This window comes from Camelus bactrianus, chromosome 15 (genome assembly GCF_048773025.1).
Source record: "Camelus bactrianus isolate YW-2024 breed Bactrian camel chromosome 15, ASM4877302v1, whole genome shotgun sequence".
Taxonomy (NCBI): Eukaryota; Metazoa; Chordata; class Mammalia; order Artiodactyla; family Camelidae; genus Camelus; species Camelus bactrianus.
Genome location: NC_133553.1, coordinates 33,409,483 through 33,426,439, shown reverse-complemented (window position 1 = coordinate 33,426,439; position 16,957 = coordinate 33,409,483). Strand labels below are relative to the sequence as shown.

The following is a 16,957-nucleotide window of genomic DNA, read 5'->3' as shown; positions in this document are numbered from 1 at the left end:
CACCTTTCATCCTCATCCTGTCATATGCAGGAGATGTTTTGGATCCCTGTCCATAATTTGATATTTATCCCTGTTACATACGCCCTCCCTGCAAAAGCTCTGTTGAAAGTTGTAAAGCCAGGATGCTCCTGCTTCACGCCTGGTCCTCCGAAAAGGATGCTGGTCAAGGTGTCCAGGGCTGGGGAGGAGTGGGCAGCTTTTGTCCGGGCTGGGGAGGGGATTTCTGACTTGAGGTCATCTCAGAGGAGAATCAGCGTGGTCATCTGTGCCTCGTGGGGACTTGTCTTCCAGTGTCGCCCACCCCGGAGCCCCACTTGCCTCTCTCACTGATCCTCTCCGTCGTGACCTCTGCCCTTGTGGCCGCCCTCGTCCTGGCTTTCTCTGGCATCATGATCGGTGAGTGTACCAGAGCCCCGGCACTGACAAAGAGGGGCAGGGAAGGCTGATCTGGCAGGACGGAATAGCATCTTAGGCTGTGCCACGGACACTGAGGTGTCACTCTGGGTGGGTGGTGATGAGCACGGCTCAGGCGGAGCCAAAACAGAAGCCCCCCGCCTGCCACCCCCCAGCACAGCTCTGCTTCCTGGGAGCCCCTGATTCTGACCCTCAGCCCCAAGCATAGCCTCCTGGCCGCTCACGGACCGGGCACTCTTCGGAGGAGGACACCATGGCTGAAGCTTGCCCGCACTGCAGACCTCACTTTTATCTCTCATCAGAGCAGCCTCCTCTAGTCTGGCTCACTCCCTGGGTCGCGCCCCCAGCCCCGTCTTCCCCACGCAGAGAGTGTGGAGCTGGTTTCTGAGTATTTCCGGTTAGGCCTGTGAGCCAAGGGGCGCTGATCTGCCGGTCACAGAAGGCTCAGCGTGGTCCAGCCAGGCTCTTACACCACAAAAACCTGGGGCAAGGGGGCAGGGACCTGAGGCGAGGCGGAGGGCAAAGCTGGACTCCAGGCAGCACTGTTAGGCCAGCCCCTCGTGGGTGAGGGGATCTGGGAGGACGGGGGAATGGTAGCATGTGTGACCCCCATGACACCATCCTTGATACCATTGTCGCACACACGGGGGTATTGACACATTTTAGTTCACTAAATCCTCAAAGAATCCTATGATCACAGCTGGCACATTTCCTAGAGGAGGAACTGAGTGCACAGAAGTTGCCTCACTTGCTCTGGCCCGTAAGTGGTGGGGGCTGAGCTTTAAATGCAGAATCCACCCTGCGAATCACCTACCATGCAGTTTGCCTTATGGAATGTTCTTATGTAGTAATAACATTGATGTTGGTCACTTGCACTGGGAGAGCTCTTTAGAACTCTCCAAAACCATTTTATGCTGTTGAATTCATTTCATTATCACAACCCTAGGGAGTGGGGGTTTAGGGGCAGGGCAAGAGTTACTGTCCTGGCTTAGAGAAGGAGACTGAGATCAAAGAGTCACGTGTCACTTAGTGTCACAGCTTGTAAGTAACAAAGGCAGGATTAGGACTCAGGTCCTCAGGCACCAGTTTAGACCCAGAATAGAGGCCTTGCACTCTGTGGCAGTTGTCCAGCTATGTGGCTTGGTGGTGCTTCAACTGTAGGAAGCACAGGTGACTGGACCCCCAGCTGTACTCTCAAAGTCATGGCCATGTTTGCTCCACTTGGTGCCTGGGCGTAGCAGAGATACTAAGGCTTCCTGGAGACATGGGACTCCTCTGATGGCCTCTTTGGCTCCAGAACTTCCCAGCAGCCTTGCTGGGGCTTCTTTAAACTGAACGGCTGTCAAGGATCTTTACTCAACCTTCCCTCACTCTGTCCTTCCCAAGGGGTCAGATTTTCAACATGGTCTGGTGGCTCTCCCAGCCTTCCTTGTTCCCTCCTGAAGTTCTCTCACAGGCGTTTCCCCTAATAAAATCCTTGCACGTTAATCCCATCTTGGGTCTGCTTCTCAGAGGACCCAAACAAATGTGCCTGTGGCCCTGCATAATGTGATAAATCTTTTACATTCATATGGTTTTAAGCTTTACATTTACTTTAATCTTTCAGTTAAAGGTATGCTTTCACACCTGTAATCATTTTGTTAGTATGACCAAGTGTGGTGGATAAATTTAGATCCCTGGGGGGAAGTGGAGATCCAGGAAGGCTTCCTGGAGGAGATGGCCTGGCTACCTGGCCTGGGGCCACCTTGCGGGTGACCTCCGTCTGCCTGCAGTGTACCGCCGGAAGCACCAGGAGCTACAAGCCATGCAGATGGAGCTGCAGAGCCCTGAGTACAAGCTGAGCAAACTCCGTACCTCCACCATCATGACCGACTACAACCCCAACTACTGCTTTGCTGGCAAGACCTCCTCCATCAGTGACCTGAAGGAGGTGCCTCGGAAAAACATCACCCTCATCAGGTGAGTGCCCACCACTGTCCTGTGGGGCAGCGGGGGTGGTGAGGGAGGGAGGGGAGAGTTCTAAGGGGCTGGATGTCATCCTTGCACCTCAAGTCCTCTGGCAACAAGAAGCCAGCAAAGCCATCCCTGAGATAGCCCCCGCCCTCCCGGGGGGAGGTTTCATGTTCAGGGCCATTGCAGGTGGGTGTTTAATTGTTTGTTTCAGCACCCCATGTATTCATGGGGTTGGTACAATGAGAGGAGGCCTAGATGAGAGAAACCAGGGCAAGCCTCAAAGTCTACCCAAGCACCCCTCCCCAGGCCTCACTCCTCTCCACCCTCCCAGCTCCCAGAGCACCCTGTGCACTCGGCTCTCATTCACTGAGCACATGCCAGGAGGTGTCTGCCAGCCATCTGTCCCTCCCCAGGGAGTTTGAGCCTCTCTGGCAGGACCATGTCCCATTCACCTCTTTGTCCCTGGCAAATATCAGAGACTCAGTAAGTATTCACTGAAGGTATGTCCAGCCAATATCATGAATCCCCAGTTGGAACCTTTCTTGCCAGATAAAGCAATAGAGGCCTAGGACTGCAGAGCAAAGCCAGATTGAGGACATTACTCTTGAATGTGTGTGTGACCCCCTGCTCCTTGTGTGTGTCCACTAAATGTGCCCTGGCCACTTTCTCACCAGCCCCCCTGCCCCTGCCTCATCTCGCCTTCTCCTCTGCACAGGGGTCTGGGCCACGGTGCGTTTGGGGAGGTGTATGAAGGTCAGGTTTCTGGAATGCCCAATGACCCGAGCCCCCTGCAAGTGGCTGTAAAGGTAAGAGGCGGCTCCCTCACTTTGGGCCTGACCTTGTCCTGAGGTCTCTGTAAGCGCAGCTCTCTGCTGACAGCCTCTGACTTCTATGGCTCACAGCCTCCTCCTCCTTCCCACCCTCCCCTTCTGTGCCCAGACGCTGCCCGAGGTGTGTTCTGAACAGGACGAACTGGATTTCCTCATGGAAGCCCTGATCATCAGGTAACAGCACAGAGAGACACCTCACACCACCCCGGTCCTGTAAGGAGCATGAGGCGTTCCTACAGGCAGGCCTCCAGGGCAGGCCGGGCTGTCCTCCAGTGTACTTCTTCCTCTCCAGCAGGAGACGCCCCAAAATTCTGAGCACATCTTGCCAGGGTGGAACAGCCCCCAACTGGTTGTCACAGAAAAAGAATCTCGCAGCCTAATAATCCAGTCAGTATCACTCTGCCTTCAGCCTGCACCCCTGTGTCAGCCATTGGGCCTCCCTCCTTTTTCTTAAGGAATGGGGCGTGCTGGCTGTTGGCAGTTGGAAGTACGAGCTTCCTTCGGTTGGCTCGTCCACCGGGTCTTTCCCTCCCAGCCCCAGCTCTCAGCTCTCAAGTAGAGGAAATGTGCCCTGGCATGATGGGGGTACCCCCTCGTCCACCCAGCTGGCCTGGCCCTTCAGCTGGTGGATCTGGGACCCCTGAATGGGAGTGGCCGCATCTGGGGCCCTGACGGTAGATGTTCGATCTTGAGATCTGTCCAGGCTCCTGGCCTCCCAGGAGTGTGAAACATCCTGACAGGCTAGAGGGGCCAGGGTCTCCCCCTGGCATAAGTGGCAGAGGGAGCAAGGCCAGAGGGGTGTTTGAGGCACTGCATCAGTAGGAGACCGACATCACTGAGTCTCTGCTCGACAGTGACTAACACACGTCACTGAGTCTCTCTGCTTGACAGTGACTAACCAGCGTTACGTGTGGGCAGCCCTCACCCAGTCTCTCAGCTCCACGTGCGTGCGCCCACGTGGAGTTCCCCGTCCCCACTGCCCTTTGTGTCCTAACAGGATCATGTTAACAAGAAAACCCAAATCTCAGAGCCCCCATGCAGAAGCCACAGCAGGATGCAGTGGCCCTCTTCCTCCATCTTCTGCACGTGGTCACCTGGCAGGTCTCCCACAGTCCCTCAGGGAGGCAGTTCCTCCAGCTTCCACCTGAGGCTTCCTCGGAGAACCCACACGTGAATCCTAGCCCACGTCCAAGCACCAGCCTCCGAGAAAGACGTGTTCCTCTCCCCCATACCACCTTCTCATCCAGGTGCTCTCGCACAGGCAGCATCCTCCTGTGTCCAACTAAGTACTTTCATGCAGATGAACTCCCGCAGCCGCTGCCCTCTGGTTCTTCCACCTGCTCAGCAATGAGATTCTCAGCTGCTTAGGCTCAGCATGGGGCCCCTGCTCCCCACGTTTACAGAATGCATTTCCATAATGTGACAGTGAAAACATAACTTTGTACCCAGCTTTGCCCACGTCAGATTCTCCCAGACTCAGCTCAGTTAAATTCCGTTACTCCCCTCTGCTCTGCAGCAAATTCAACCACCAGAACATCGTGCGCTGTATTGGGGTGAGCCTGCAAGCCCTGCCCCGGTTTATCCTGCTGGAGCTCATGGCGGGAGGAGACCTCAAGTCCTTCCTCCGGGAGACACGCCCTCGCCCGGTGAGTGAGAACCAGCCTTTTCCAGGGGCTGTGCCAGGGGACGGAGCAGGGGGTGGAAGGAGCCCGGGTTGGCAGCCTGGGAATCAACATACTCAGTGGGACCAAGGGAGTCAGCCCCTGGGCTTGGCTCTGGGGGAAGGGCGGGAGCGTAGGGACAGAAGGTGGCCAATGGCTGAGCGGCCCTGGGGAGCTTGCACCAGGTTGTGCAAGGGCTTCTCCAGCTTGAATCCATTTTATAACCTGCTGTTTCTGGAAACCAAACTAGGGACAAGCACAGAGGGGCTTTTGTGCCAGTCATGTCACTCACTCAACCAACCGACTCAGGGCAGGTCACTCTGTGCCCACTGTCCTCGTCTCTCAAGAGGGGATGCCCTGACCTTGTAGTTTTACTATCGAAATGAAGTTCTGGGATGTTTAGGAAGGTGCTGCATATGTGTTATGGTTGAAGGGCTAGAGCTTGGGGGAGTGAAGTAACCAAGGTGGACTCACTCACGCCCAGCCCTGCTTGGCCGTTAGATGACCATGTGGCTCAGGGCAGCCAACCCCCTCTAACTTCATCATCTGCAACATGAAATCTGTGGGCTGGGCTAGAACAGCTCAGAGGTGGTTCTAATTTATAAAACACAGTACACTGGGCAGAGCCAGAGTCCAGCTGCCCACTCCTGTCACTGCTGGGGTCTTCAGAGGCCCCAGGCTCTGGGAACTGGAGCAGAGCAGACCCCTGAGTTGGGACCTGGCTTCCTTGAATTGCTGCTGGACTATGAGGACCACAGGGAAGACTTGTAGCCTCTCCACCCTGAGAAAAGCAGAGGAAGACTGATAGCCACTTGGCTACAGCAAAACCAGAACTGGACATTCTCACAAGGACTCAAAGAGGTGATGGAAACCTTGAAAGGTCACACCTGCTCCCTAGTCGGTCAGGCTCAGTTTAAAAACCACAGCCTTGGGAGCCACCACACTCTTCTGCAAGCCTCTGGGTGACCTATCTTGGCATCTAAGAGCAGTTCGATCTAACTCCTTGAAAAGATGTGTGCCCCTGAGCACACCTGGCAGGAGAAAAAGGGGCGGGGGGACAAGGGGAGAAAGCTAACCCCACCTCATAACCGTCCTCGTCGGCACTGTCAGCATCCTCCTCATAGTTTTCACGTTTCTCAAAACTGCCCTATGAAGTGGACGGTGCAGATCTCACCCCATTTTAGAGACGAGAAAACAGGGGCTCAGAGAAGTTATGGGATCTGCTGAAGCCACACAGTGGAAGTGGAAGAGCTGGGACTAAAACTCAGGACTTGTGGCTCCTGATTCTGTGCTCTCTCTGGCCTCCTGTGCTGTTTATCCCAAGGGTCCTCTTTGGGAAGCCATGGCATGCCAGGGCCAGGGTGGGTCATTGAGAGCAAATGCTGTCAGCTCCACAGGCATCTCTGCTGGGGTCTGGGCACCAGCCTTGGCTTTCCCACCTCCACCCAGCAAGGAAGAACCTTCAGCCCTTGTGCCCTGAGATTCTCAGTGGTGCTTCTGGGAGAGGTCAAATGGGGTATCACACTTTGGGAAGAGACATAGCTCTGGCTTTCCCACTGGACATGCCTGGGGCTTGAAGACAAGAAAGTATTATGCATGCAGAGGAGAGGCCTCCTTGTAAAGGGAATCTGGGAACCCGTCACTTGGCAAGTCCAAGGACCTCGGCGGTAGGGGACTTCTGTCTTGCAGACGAAGGCATCTCTCTCCCTTAATGCACCAGCGAGGAAGGGCAGATCATTGGTATCTCCAACCACCTCCCTGCCCCAGGGCCACCCTGAGGAGGCTCAGAGCAGAAGCCTGCAGCCGAGTTCCAACCTCTACCTGCAGCCACTGCCCGTGGGATGCCCACAACCAGGAGACAGTCGACTCCACTTGGGAGAGCTGCTTCTGGGGGTCAGGATCCCACCCACCAAATCTGCCCTTTAAAAACTCTCAGTGGTGCTCTTGTTTTGTGTGGCTTTCCTTGCCAACCATGCCCCCATATCTTGGTAGCACATCAGTCATCCTCCTCACCCCGCCAGAACACCCACCCGTCCCAGTGAGCTGGTCCTTCCTCAGATACCTGCCCATGCGGGGTGATTTAAAATACCAGATTACAGCCCTCCAGAGTGACCCCATGCAAATATGTTTGTGGCGGCAGCTTCCCACCGGCAGGGAGTTGGGAGGGGGTCAGGAGGTTGCTGGGCATCCTGCGTGGATTCTCTGACCCACAGAATCCAAATCGGTAGAGTGAGGATCAGGCTGACTGTGAGAATACAGCGGACAGAGGGGCTAATATCAGTAAATCCTACAGGTGCTGAAGAAGGGAAGGATTGGCTGATGGGCATCAGGGCTGGGGAGGTGCACACACGGGGGGGGGGGGGTAGTTGTACCTCCAAGCTGGGGAGCTCACTGGATTCAAAGGCCTGAAATGCACCTGATTCATTTGTTTGAAGCCCCTGAGTCTCTCCAGGTTTCCCTGATGACCTGCTGTGTGCAGACACCTGACTGGGCACTAAGACTCCGACGAGCTCTCTGTCCTCACTTCCTGCCATCCCTGGGACTCCGGGGTTCCATAGACCATCAGGATGGAAGGACCTCAGAGACGGTCTAAGAGTCTCCAGCTTCAGATAACGTATTGACATGAAATAATAACAGACATACACGCGTGATGGACAGAAGGGGTGCCTGGGCCTGTCTGTCATGGAAATGAAATTCCCGGGTACAGACAAAAACATCATTTGGTCCCAGGATCCCACCTCTTCAGGAAGGAAGGAATCTTTTAATGTCAAAATAACTTTGCAGACCTTCTCTTTATTGAACAAGTTTTTATTGTGGATTTAATATATGCCAGATATAGGCTAGTAGCTGCTCTTTTAGTATCAGTTGATTCAATCAATAATGACAAAGGCCATGAAGGAGTCAGCGATCTCTTTATTAGAGGTGGCGGTCATTGACCACTATAGCGTCTGTACCTATTTGAAACATGGTAATCCTGTAGGTAATGGCTCCAGAGAAGATGCTCAGGACACTGGTGGCTCCTTGGATGTTAGAGGTCATAGTGTAGAGCTGAGAACCTCTGATTTCAACTAAAGCTTAGGTTTTCATCTTTGGCTCTGATTTTGCCAAATACCAATGCTGGCTCCAAAATGTGTGGAGGGACACTTTGTCAGCTACGCCAGGAGCCAGAAATGTGAGGGCCCCAGCATCATTCATGTCTTCATCACTTGAAAATGGATTTTTGCCGCTTTTAATATCTTTGTTCTTTGTCTGCATTCTTTGTTTCTTCCTTTCATCTTTCCCTCTCACCCTCAGGTCTATCAGTTTTTAAATATATCCCTATTCTGTTTTTCACTTGGTGAAACAGTTCCTCCCCCGCTTCCTGTGATTCTTCATCACTAAATGCAGGTGCTCCTTAGGAAGGGACCAGATATCAATGTTATTATGTCTTTTGTTAGTGTGTGTGTGTGTGTGTGTGTGTGTGTGTGTGTGTGTGTGTGTGTATAATCCTTTGGAAATAACCCCACAGGAACTGTGACCAAAGAAATCATTGCACTTCCCTGGGCCTGTTGTCTCACCTGTGAAAGTAGGACATTGGTCTAAACAGTGTCCCTGAAGGGAGTGCCAAAGCCCTGAGGTGCTATACACACACACGTGCTCGAAAGAATCTCTGGTCAAACTTCAGAGCCAAGTAGACTCCCCTCTTACTGATTCTCGATAGACATTAGTGTATAGCAAAGACTGATAATTCCTGTGATAAAGAAGCCTATTTAGACCTATCTGATTGAATTCCATCCCACAGTTGGCTTTGGGAAATACTGGACAAAATTCTCTGCGTGCTGGACAGGATGCACCCATCACCACGACTGCCCAAAAAGTGTCCAGTTGCCAAAGAAAGTGCGGCAAGTGGCAAAGTGGGGAAAAAACCCTGATTCCAACTCGTTCTTTGCCCAGGATGGATACAAATGGCTGTACTCTGCCCTGCTAGACAGCAATGCACCCCTCCCCCAACCCCCCCAACCCCCCCCCCCCGCACAGTTGCCAACTGTCTGCTTCTGGGCGGCCTTATTAGCGGAGCATTTAATTTGCTCTGAGCAGCCAAAGACAGGGAGCCCAGATAAACCTGGCCCGGGGTTTAATGCCTGTGAAGATTTAGTCCCTGCAGCACACCAGGCTCATGGAGCATTTGAGACATCAGTGGTCCTTGCATCCTGAGTGATGGGGGCTAAGACACAAAGAGACTCGAGGGAAGCTAGGCCTGGGTCCTCTTTGTCAAGAACAGAAAGCACTTACCTGGAGAGAGAAAATATAGTTTTAATACTACAGCAAGATGGATGAATATTTTCTTGGAAATATATTACTTTTCTTTTCCCAAGGAAATGGGGACTGTCTCTTTCACAGTGCCCAGTACTTCTGACCCCAATAAGGTCCTGAGAGAAGTCAAGCACAAAGACCATTTCCCACGAGACCCCCAAGGCACCCTCCATGGTTTAGAGTAACCCCCTCCAAAACTGCAGATCCCTTTCTAAAGCACTCACTCTGTGCCTCTTTCTGTAACAAAGCAGGACCCTGTGAGGCCTTCCCAGGACAGCCCCCTCCCCCATAGCCTCTGCTGAAGCCCCTCTCTGAAGTACCCAGATAATAATATCTCATGCATATTTCCTGAGTTTTTCAGATGTTAAAAAAAAACACCACCAAGTGGAAGAAATTAACTACTTAATGATCATGAGCACATAGCCTCCAGCCTGCTGGTGCCAAGGATTAATCACCATCAATCAGAGAATTGTGTATAGCTGATCACATACCCTGAGTCGCCCCTCCCTCAGTTGGCTTTTAAAAATGCTCAGCTGAAACCCTTCTGGGAGCTTGGGGCCTATTGGGCATGAGCCATTCCTTCTCCTAGCTCCGCCCTTCGATTAACCTTTCTCAGTTGGGCAGGCAAACAGCTTGGTAACAGTTTGGGGGAAGCCAGCGTAGGAGTCTGTTCCCGTAGCAGGTCAGCCCCGGCCCAGGCCAGTCCCTTCCCTGGGCTCCAGCGGCTAACAGAGCTCACTTTGCTCCGGGAACTGGGACGGAGCTACGGTCCACACTCAGTGTCGTCTGGAGGTGAGTCCCCAGCTTGTGCGGGCTGGGTATTCTCTCCACGCCACCCGGCTCATCCCCTTGCAGGAAGTGAGCCTCTCTGGGCTCCTTGTGAGCCACTCTGGGTCCGTTCTTTTTCAGGAGCTGGCCCAGTCTGTTCGGAGGCCTCCGTCTGGGAGTAGAAGTGGAATTTTAGACTACACCTCTGCTGATTTTCTGTCTGTGCCATGGTTGCTCATTTGTTGTTTGTACTTTTGTGTATCATTTTGGGGTGAGCCGGTCTGGCTTGTGCAGGATGGAAAATTCGACCCACTCCACCTGGGCTCATCCCCTTCGGGGAAGTGAGACATTCTGGGCTCATTGGGAGCCACTCTGGGGGATCTCTTGGGGGATTCTCTTGGGGGATCCAGGCCACTCTGGAAGCTTCTGTCTGGGAGTGAAAGTGGAATTTTCGGGCTATACCTTGTCGTGTGTGTGTGTGTGTGTGTGTGTGTGCGCGTGTGCGATGTAGCAGTACTTGCATTGGCCGTTTGAGAAGTCTTTGGTGAGTAACAGGGCTCGCGTGTGATGATACCAGGGTATTCTTCCCCATTGCATTTGCTTCACCTGCGTTGGTTGGAATTTCCCCTTTCTAGCTTTGAGGGCTTTCATTTAGCTTTATCTCCGATGGGGTATTGGTTGGGGTTCTCCCCTTTTGGACCAACTGAGAGGCCGTTTGCATTGCATTTGTTTGCTTGGTATTTGACAACACCAGCCGTGAATAATTATTATGGGTATTCAGAGCTCTGGTCCATCTTTATAGTCCCCTGGGGTATTTTTGCAAAACTGGGAGATCTTTAGCTGTGCTCCTGTAAATGAAAGAAAATAATCAGCTTTTATCTTGAGTGTGTGGGTCTTAGTACCTGAGTGCAAATCCTGTTCTCTCTCCCTGGTTTTGCTGAAAGTGAGGCATGTGGATGTGAGCAAATGATATATTATCGTCTATTACTGTTACTTCTTTCAACTGAAGTGGATGTTTGGGAATTGAAAAAAAAAAAAAATCCCTGAAAATAGCCAAGATGGTTGGGTTTTGTAAAAGCCATTAGGGGAAGAATTTGCATTTCTCTTCCTATGTCTTTGAGATGTAAATCATCTACCTGAGTTCTCATGGAAAAAAAAGTTTTGTTTTGTTTTGTTTTGAACTCAAGTGGAAAAACATATCTCTGGTTCCTTCTGCCTTTTATGTAAAAATTAACCTGTAAATGAGCTCTATTTAATTGAGTTAAAAGTAAATGCTTACAAATTAAATACCTTGAAGTATAAAAGAAGCTAGACAGAACAAATTTGTCTCATGTGATCTAGGGACTATTCAATATTAAAATCTAATATAAAAGCTAGCTTAAGCTTGTTGGTATAATCAATATAGACGTGTCTTTTGTTGTACCTAGGTTTACTGAAGGTTAGTAAGTTTGTTATTTCTGTTGTGAAGTCTTCAGCAGAAAGAAAATTAACTTGGTATGATGAAATTCTTATAAGTAAATTAAATGCAAATGAGATAAACTTTTGGGTGAACTCTTTAGAAATAATTATGTTTTAGGAATGTCTATGTACAAGTGAAATTTGATAACTTGAAATTTTCAAGTTATGCTAAATTAAGTTAAATGATGAAAGTTGATTGAATATAGTTGAATAACTAGGTCTTCCCAAATAAAATAAGATACTGAAACCTTATTTACTGAACATTGGCTTCCCTTTACAGAGAAGCTAAAGGTGTTTAGGACTGTTATTAAATATGCTTGGTGCCACTTGGAGAGATTTTTCTGTAGAAAGCACACGTTTTTAGAGATTACTGTTGGTATTTTTATTTGCCAGTCTACTGAATGCTAATGTAAAAGTTCATGATTGCTTGCTTCTTGGTTTTCACTAGAAATTTAAGATTTTTTAGAGTTAAGGATTCTATTTAAGCGTGTAATTAATACTACTAAAAATAATGAAAAATACTTCAGTATATACTAAGAAAGTAGGATTTGTGTGTTGAGAAAAAAAAGTATGAGGAATGGAATTCCATTTTAAGGGAAAAGAAAGGGATTTCATCCTGGAGCTGGTACTAGATGGGGAAAAAATAAGGGACAAACTAATATGGATACAGAAAGTGGTGGAAAGTTTTTGGAAAGGGAGCCCTAAAAAAGGAGTTCTGTGTGTGGTCAGGCTGAGGTTAGATTAAACTTAGTTTGGTAAATGGATTTTGTTCAAAGTAGGCTGGTGCAGAACTGGATTTGGTTCCTCTCTGTTGAGAGAATGAATTTATTTAGGATACGTCTGATAACAAATTGTGTGAAGCTTTTTGATATTTTTGACAAATTTCCTATCAAATTCTAATTAAAGTTCTTTTAACTTTAGCTAACTTTGGGATGCTTCAGAGGGCTCCTGCGGCATCTCAGAGAAAAATACTAAACTAACTAGAATTGGTTGGTATGTTAAATTGCATGGGAAGCATTGTCAAATGAGTGACAAGGCTCAGATTGTTTGGTATGGACAGATGTTGCTGGTACAGACATTCTGGAAATTGTGCGGGGGTTCTGAAGTTTGGAGGTGTCCTGGTGTAATGCTGTGAGTCATGGTTATAGTTCTTACCTTGAAGTGTATGTCACAGCAACTTGAAACTTCTTTGTCAAGAAGATTGTGGTTGGACCTTTTACCTTGTCTTGGGTTTTTGGTCATTTATGGACGATTAAGCTGAAGCTTTGCAGGGCTACTCCATCTTTAAGAGGATTCATGGAGGGGACTTTTTGACAAGCATAGCTTTCTTTTGGATCATGCTGGGCTGGGTAGTGTCGACCGAAATAAATGCGCAGCCTAAAAGTTAAAAGTTATGTTTTATTTGGCGGAAGGACTCGAGCCGGGATGACAGCCTCTCAGATCTCTCTGAGGGACTGCTCCGAAGAGGTAGGGGAGGCGCTAGGATATATAGGAGCTTTACAACAAAGACCAGGTAGTTGGAACAATAAAAGATTACTTGTTATCTAAAGAAAACCAGGCATTTCAAGTTAAAGAATTTAGTGCTTTTCTATGTGTGGGAGGAAGCAAACATTTGGGCTCACTGAATTCATTCCTTTGACAAGCACCTAGCTATCTAGGGCCAGTATCCTATTCTTTCTTATTCTGAGTCCACTCAGAGGGCACCATTGTGAGTGGCTGCAGAGGCTGGGCTGCAGGCCTGTCCCCACTGGGGGGTGGCGGCAGCCACTGATGACTTGGTTTCAGCATTCTTTGTTTACTGATATTTTCACTCACATTACAGTATTTTCGTTCACAGTGCTCCCTCTTGGTCCTAAATTCGACCAATATTTTGGGAGACATTTCATGACCAATTTTGTCCCATGGTGCTAGGAAGGCTCATTCTTAGATCAGGTGAAGCATCTGTTGACATGCCACTCAAAGTGCTAGTTTTGGATCAGGCCCTGTTGATACTAAAAATTCTCTGGATCACCTGTCTTACTAATCTATTATGACCCAGGAGATGTTTACCCCTCGTTGCTCATTCCCATACCTAGAATCACACTATTACAATTATTTTATGCAGGGTTATAAATTTTATCTGTTTCCTCAAAATGTTTAGCCATCATCAATCTTGTTGGAGGCCTAGTTACACACTGGGAAGTGGAGGAGACAACAATTTTATAAAATAGACAGGATATAAGTAATACAGTTAGTAACGTTAATAAAGTCACAAGTAAGGATTTAATAGTTGAGAAGTTAACATTTTGGGGTTAAAATTTTGCTTGTGTTTCTGATTGAGCTTGAGTGATCTTATAAGAAAATTCATATTTATGGTCAGGTTCAGAGCAGGTATTATTAATTGGCCAGGTGAGGTCTCCCACCTTGTAATGTCAGTAGTGGCCTAAACAGAACTATCATTCCTTTTTAGAATACATTTTCTGAAGGCTATCTATCTAGTTAGAGTCTTGGAGTAGGGAAACCCACCAAGGTAACACAGAAGTACTAGACATAGGTAATTTACCATAAACCTAACAATTGGATTAGTTTGTAATCAAAGGTGTGAGCAAATATCAAAGTAATTGGTATACAGGCCTGGTCCAGTGTTTTGGGTCAGCTGTCTACCTCAGATGTCGTCTTCTTCTCATCCTGGCCTGGTAGCTTTTTCTTCATTTGAGCATTGTTTTAAGGTGAGCAGTACTCTATAGGCCAGTCCACTGCAGGGGCTCTCTCTGACTGGAAACTAATCCAAAAGTCCATTTCCTTTAGCTTTCACTGTGCATGGTCTAGTTAAGAGTACCTGGTAAAGGGTCCTTTCATTCAGGTTGGAGACAGTTCTTTAAGACATGTCTGTTCTAGTATGTATAATCCCCTGGTTGCAGGTCATGGGGCATCGGATCTTTACCCAAGGATAGATCATTGAGCTTCAGAAACAAACATATAGTGTCCTTTTAATAATTCAATTAAACTTTGCAGCAATGTAACATAACAGCAAGGAATGATTTGGGAAATGTCTTAAATATAGACCTCAATTAACAAAACTAGAATTTAATATCCACTAAAATATAATCTTTTTCTCTCTAACGTTCCCTCATTTTTATCAAATATAGTCAAATCAAGATTAATTTGTTTACAAGTTCAGTCTAATTATTTCATCATATAGCTCTTTTAAATTGGCTGTGTTGGAACTTTTAATAAGGAGTCTCAGACTAGAATGTTAATAAGGTTTCCTAAGGCCAGGAAAGCCACATCAAGGGGTTGTCATAGATTTTTGCCTTACAGATTTAGGTAAATTGTTTTCTCTTTAAGGTCCTTAAAATACCTTGAGATGCCTATATCTGTTAGGAGATGATCTTTTTAATTTATTTGATACAGCCACTGGGGACCTAAGAGTTTCCAGTCTCTGGAGGGATCAGATAGAAAAGATAACTGTTCCAAGTCTGCTTACATAGGTATAATTCATCAAATTGCTGTGAATCATAACTAGCTTAAAGAGAAGTTTCTTTATGTCTGGGAAACAGATTAAAGCCAGTAATATTTCAGACAAAATAAAAAATTATAACCATATTCATCAGTTTACTCAGTCCCATGTAACTAATCCTTTTGTTAACAGTGTTATGAAATCAGAGTTTTCATTAGACCTTTAAAATTTCTTACCCAGTTTAGTTCAGTGTGATAGTTTGAATTTTATTAGAAACCAGTAAATCTCCTGAAGAGAAAGCATTTTGTAAAATCATCAGAATAAAGCAATAACCGTCTATAAATGACAAAAGATTTAAAAGCATGGTTAAACACCGTTACACTGTAATTGATGAAGAAACCTGGTCACAATAACCAGAATTATGACTGGTAACATTTCAGATATACCAGAATTTTAGGGAGTCCATATAAATTCTAGAATATCTATATTAATACTATTTTCTCATACAATATAACCTAGGAAGATTTATTATTCATTTGACAATACATCCCATGTTATTTAACATACCAAGTGAAACTTACTAGTTAAAAATCTCTCTTTGGGATGTTTCAGGGGCCTTCTGTAGCATCCCAAAGTTAACTGGAGGTCAAAAGAACTTTGATCAGAAATTGATATTTGGGAAGCTTGTTAAAAGGTTTCAAAACACTTGGTCAGATAAAAGTATAGATCACTGTGAAAGAGTACTTACTCATTAACAAGAAAATATTTCAAATGTAAAGGCAGAACAGATCACCTAAGGGGTATGAGGAGCTTTACAATCTATTACTGAAGGCAGATTAACATTTTAAGAAAACTTTGTCCATTTAACAGAGAGAAAACCAAATCTAGTCTTTTACCGGGTTACTTCTAAGATTCTTTTACTTTGACCAAATTCATTCTAAACTTAGCCAATCCTGACCATGTACAAGACTCTTTCTTGAGGGTTCCTCTTCCACAAGGCTTCCATAAGTTTCTATACTCATATTATTTTGTCCCTTATTTTCTCTTTCATTCAGAAGTAACCAGCTCAGGACAAAGTTACTATTTTCCATTAACAAAATATAATTCCATTCCTTATATCTTCCTTTACACATTCACCTTATTTTCCTAGGATGCTGAGAGGTTTCCCTTAATAGTAGAGAATATTTCAGGGTGGCGCCAAACATTTATTAATATTTTTAAACACCTTTAATTTCTCTGTAAGAGGAAGTCAAATGTTAAGTAATATTTCAATCTTATTTTATCTGAAAACAGCATAGCTATTTAATAAACTCCCATCATTTAACTTAATTTAGCACAACTCTAGAATTTAAAGATACCAAATATTTAGAGATTATTTTAAGCATACATTTTAAAAAATATATTTTAAAGAATTTACCCAAAACGCCTCATCTTATTTGCATTTTAATTTACTTAGAATTTTATCACATATTATTATTATTATTATTATTAATATTATTATTATTATTTTGACAAATCTGCAACAGATATAACAGGATCTTATTTGACTTTCATTAAACCTAGGTACAGTAAGGGTATTATATTGATGACTCTAAATATGTCTTTATTAATTAGAATGAACTTAAACTAAACTTAATACCAAGCATTAACTTAATATTAAATATTTTCCAGTTCATGTGAACCTGAAAGTCAATTTGGTCAGTTTTTATTTTAAAAATACTTAATTTGTAAGCTCTTATTTTTACGTCAATTAAGTAGAGCTCTTTGACTTTGATTTTTTTTTTTTAGCAGTAGAAATATCTCAAATCTATAATGTGTACACAGACTTACAAACAGACAAAAGCTAGAGATCTCATAACTTCACTTTAAACTTACTTAGGAATTAGGTATTACAATTAAATTTACTGCTTATAAAAAACAGTTGGAGTAAGCTGAATTTGCTTGCTCAAATCACTAAGGCTTACTATTTATGAAAAAGACATTTAAGATTTCTTGACAAAGTCTGAAGGACCTGTCAGAGTTCTGAGTTCTAAAATGCCAAAAATTTCTTTGGCCTTAAGTTTATTTCATTGAGCTAATTAGGCTCAGTCCTAGGTCATTGTTTGCTGTATTTACATTTCTGATCTGCAAGACAAAGACAG

General features: G+C 46.2%; 1 protein-coding gene across 2 annotated transcripts in view; it reads left to right on the top strand.

Moving 5' to 3' along the window:
- Window positions 1-16,957, top strand: part of ALK (ALK receptor tyrosine kinase) — a 678,275-nt gene that overhangs the window by 629,449 nt on the left and 31,869 nt on the right. For both annotated transcript variants that reach the window (XM_074341849.1, XM_074341848.1), the window contains 5 exons: window positions 292-396; window positions 2,187-2,373; window positions 3,083-3,173; window positions 3,307-3,371; window positions 4,714-4,843. In XM_074341849.1, coding sequence (XP_074197950.1) covers window positions 292-396; window positions 2,187-2,373; window positions 3,083-3,173; window positions 3,307-3,371; window positions 4,714-4,843 — 578 coding nt within the window. The remainder of the gene's footprint in view (window positions 1-291; window positions 397-2,186; window positions 2,374-3,082; window positions 3,174-3,306; window positions 3,372-4,713; window positions 4,844-16,957) is intronic.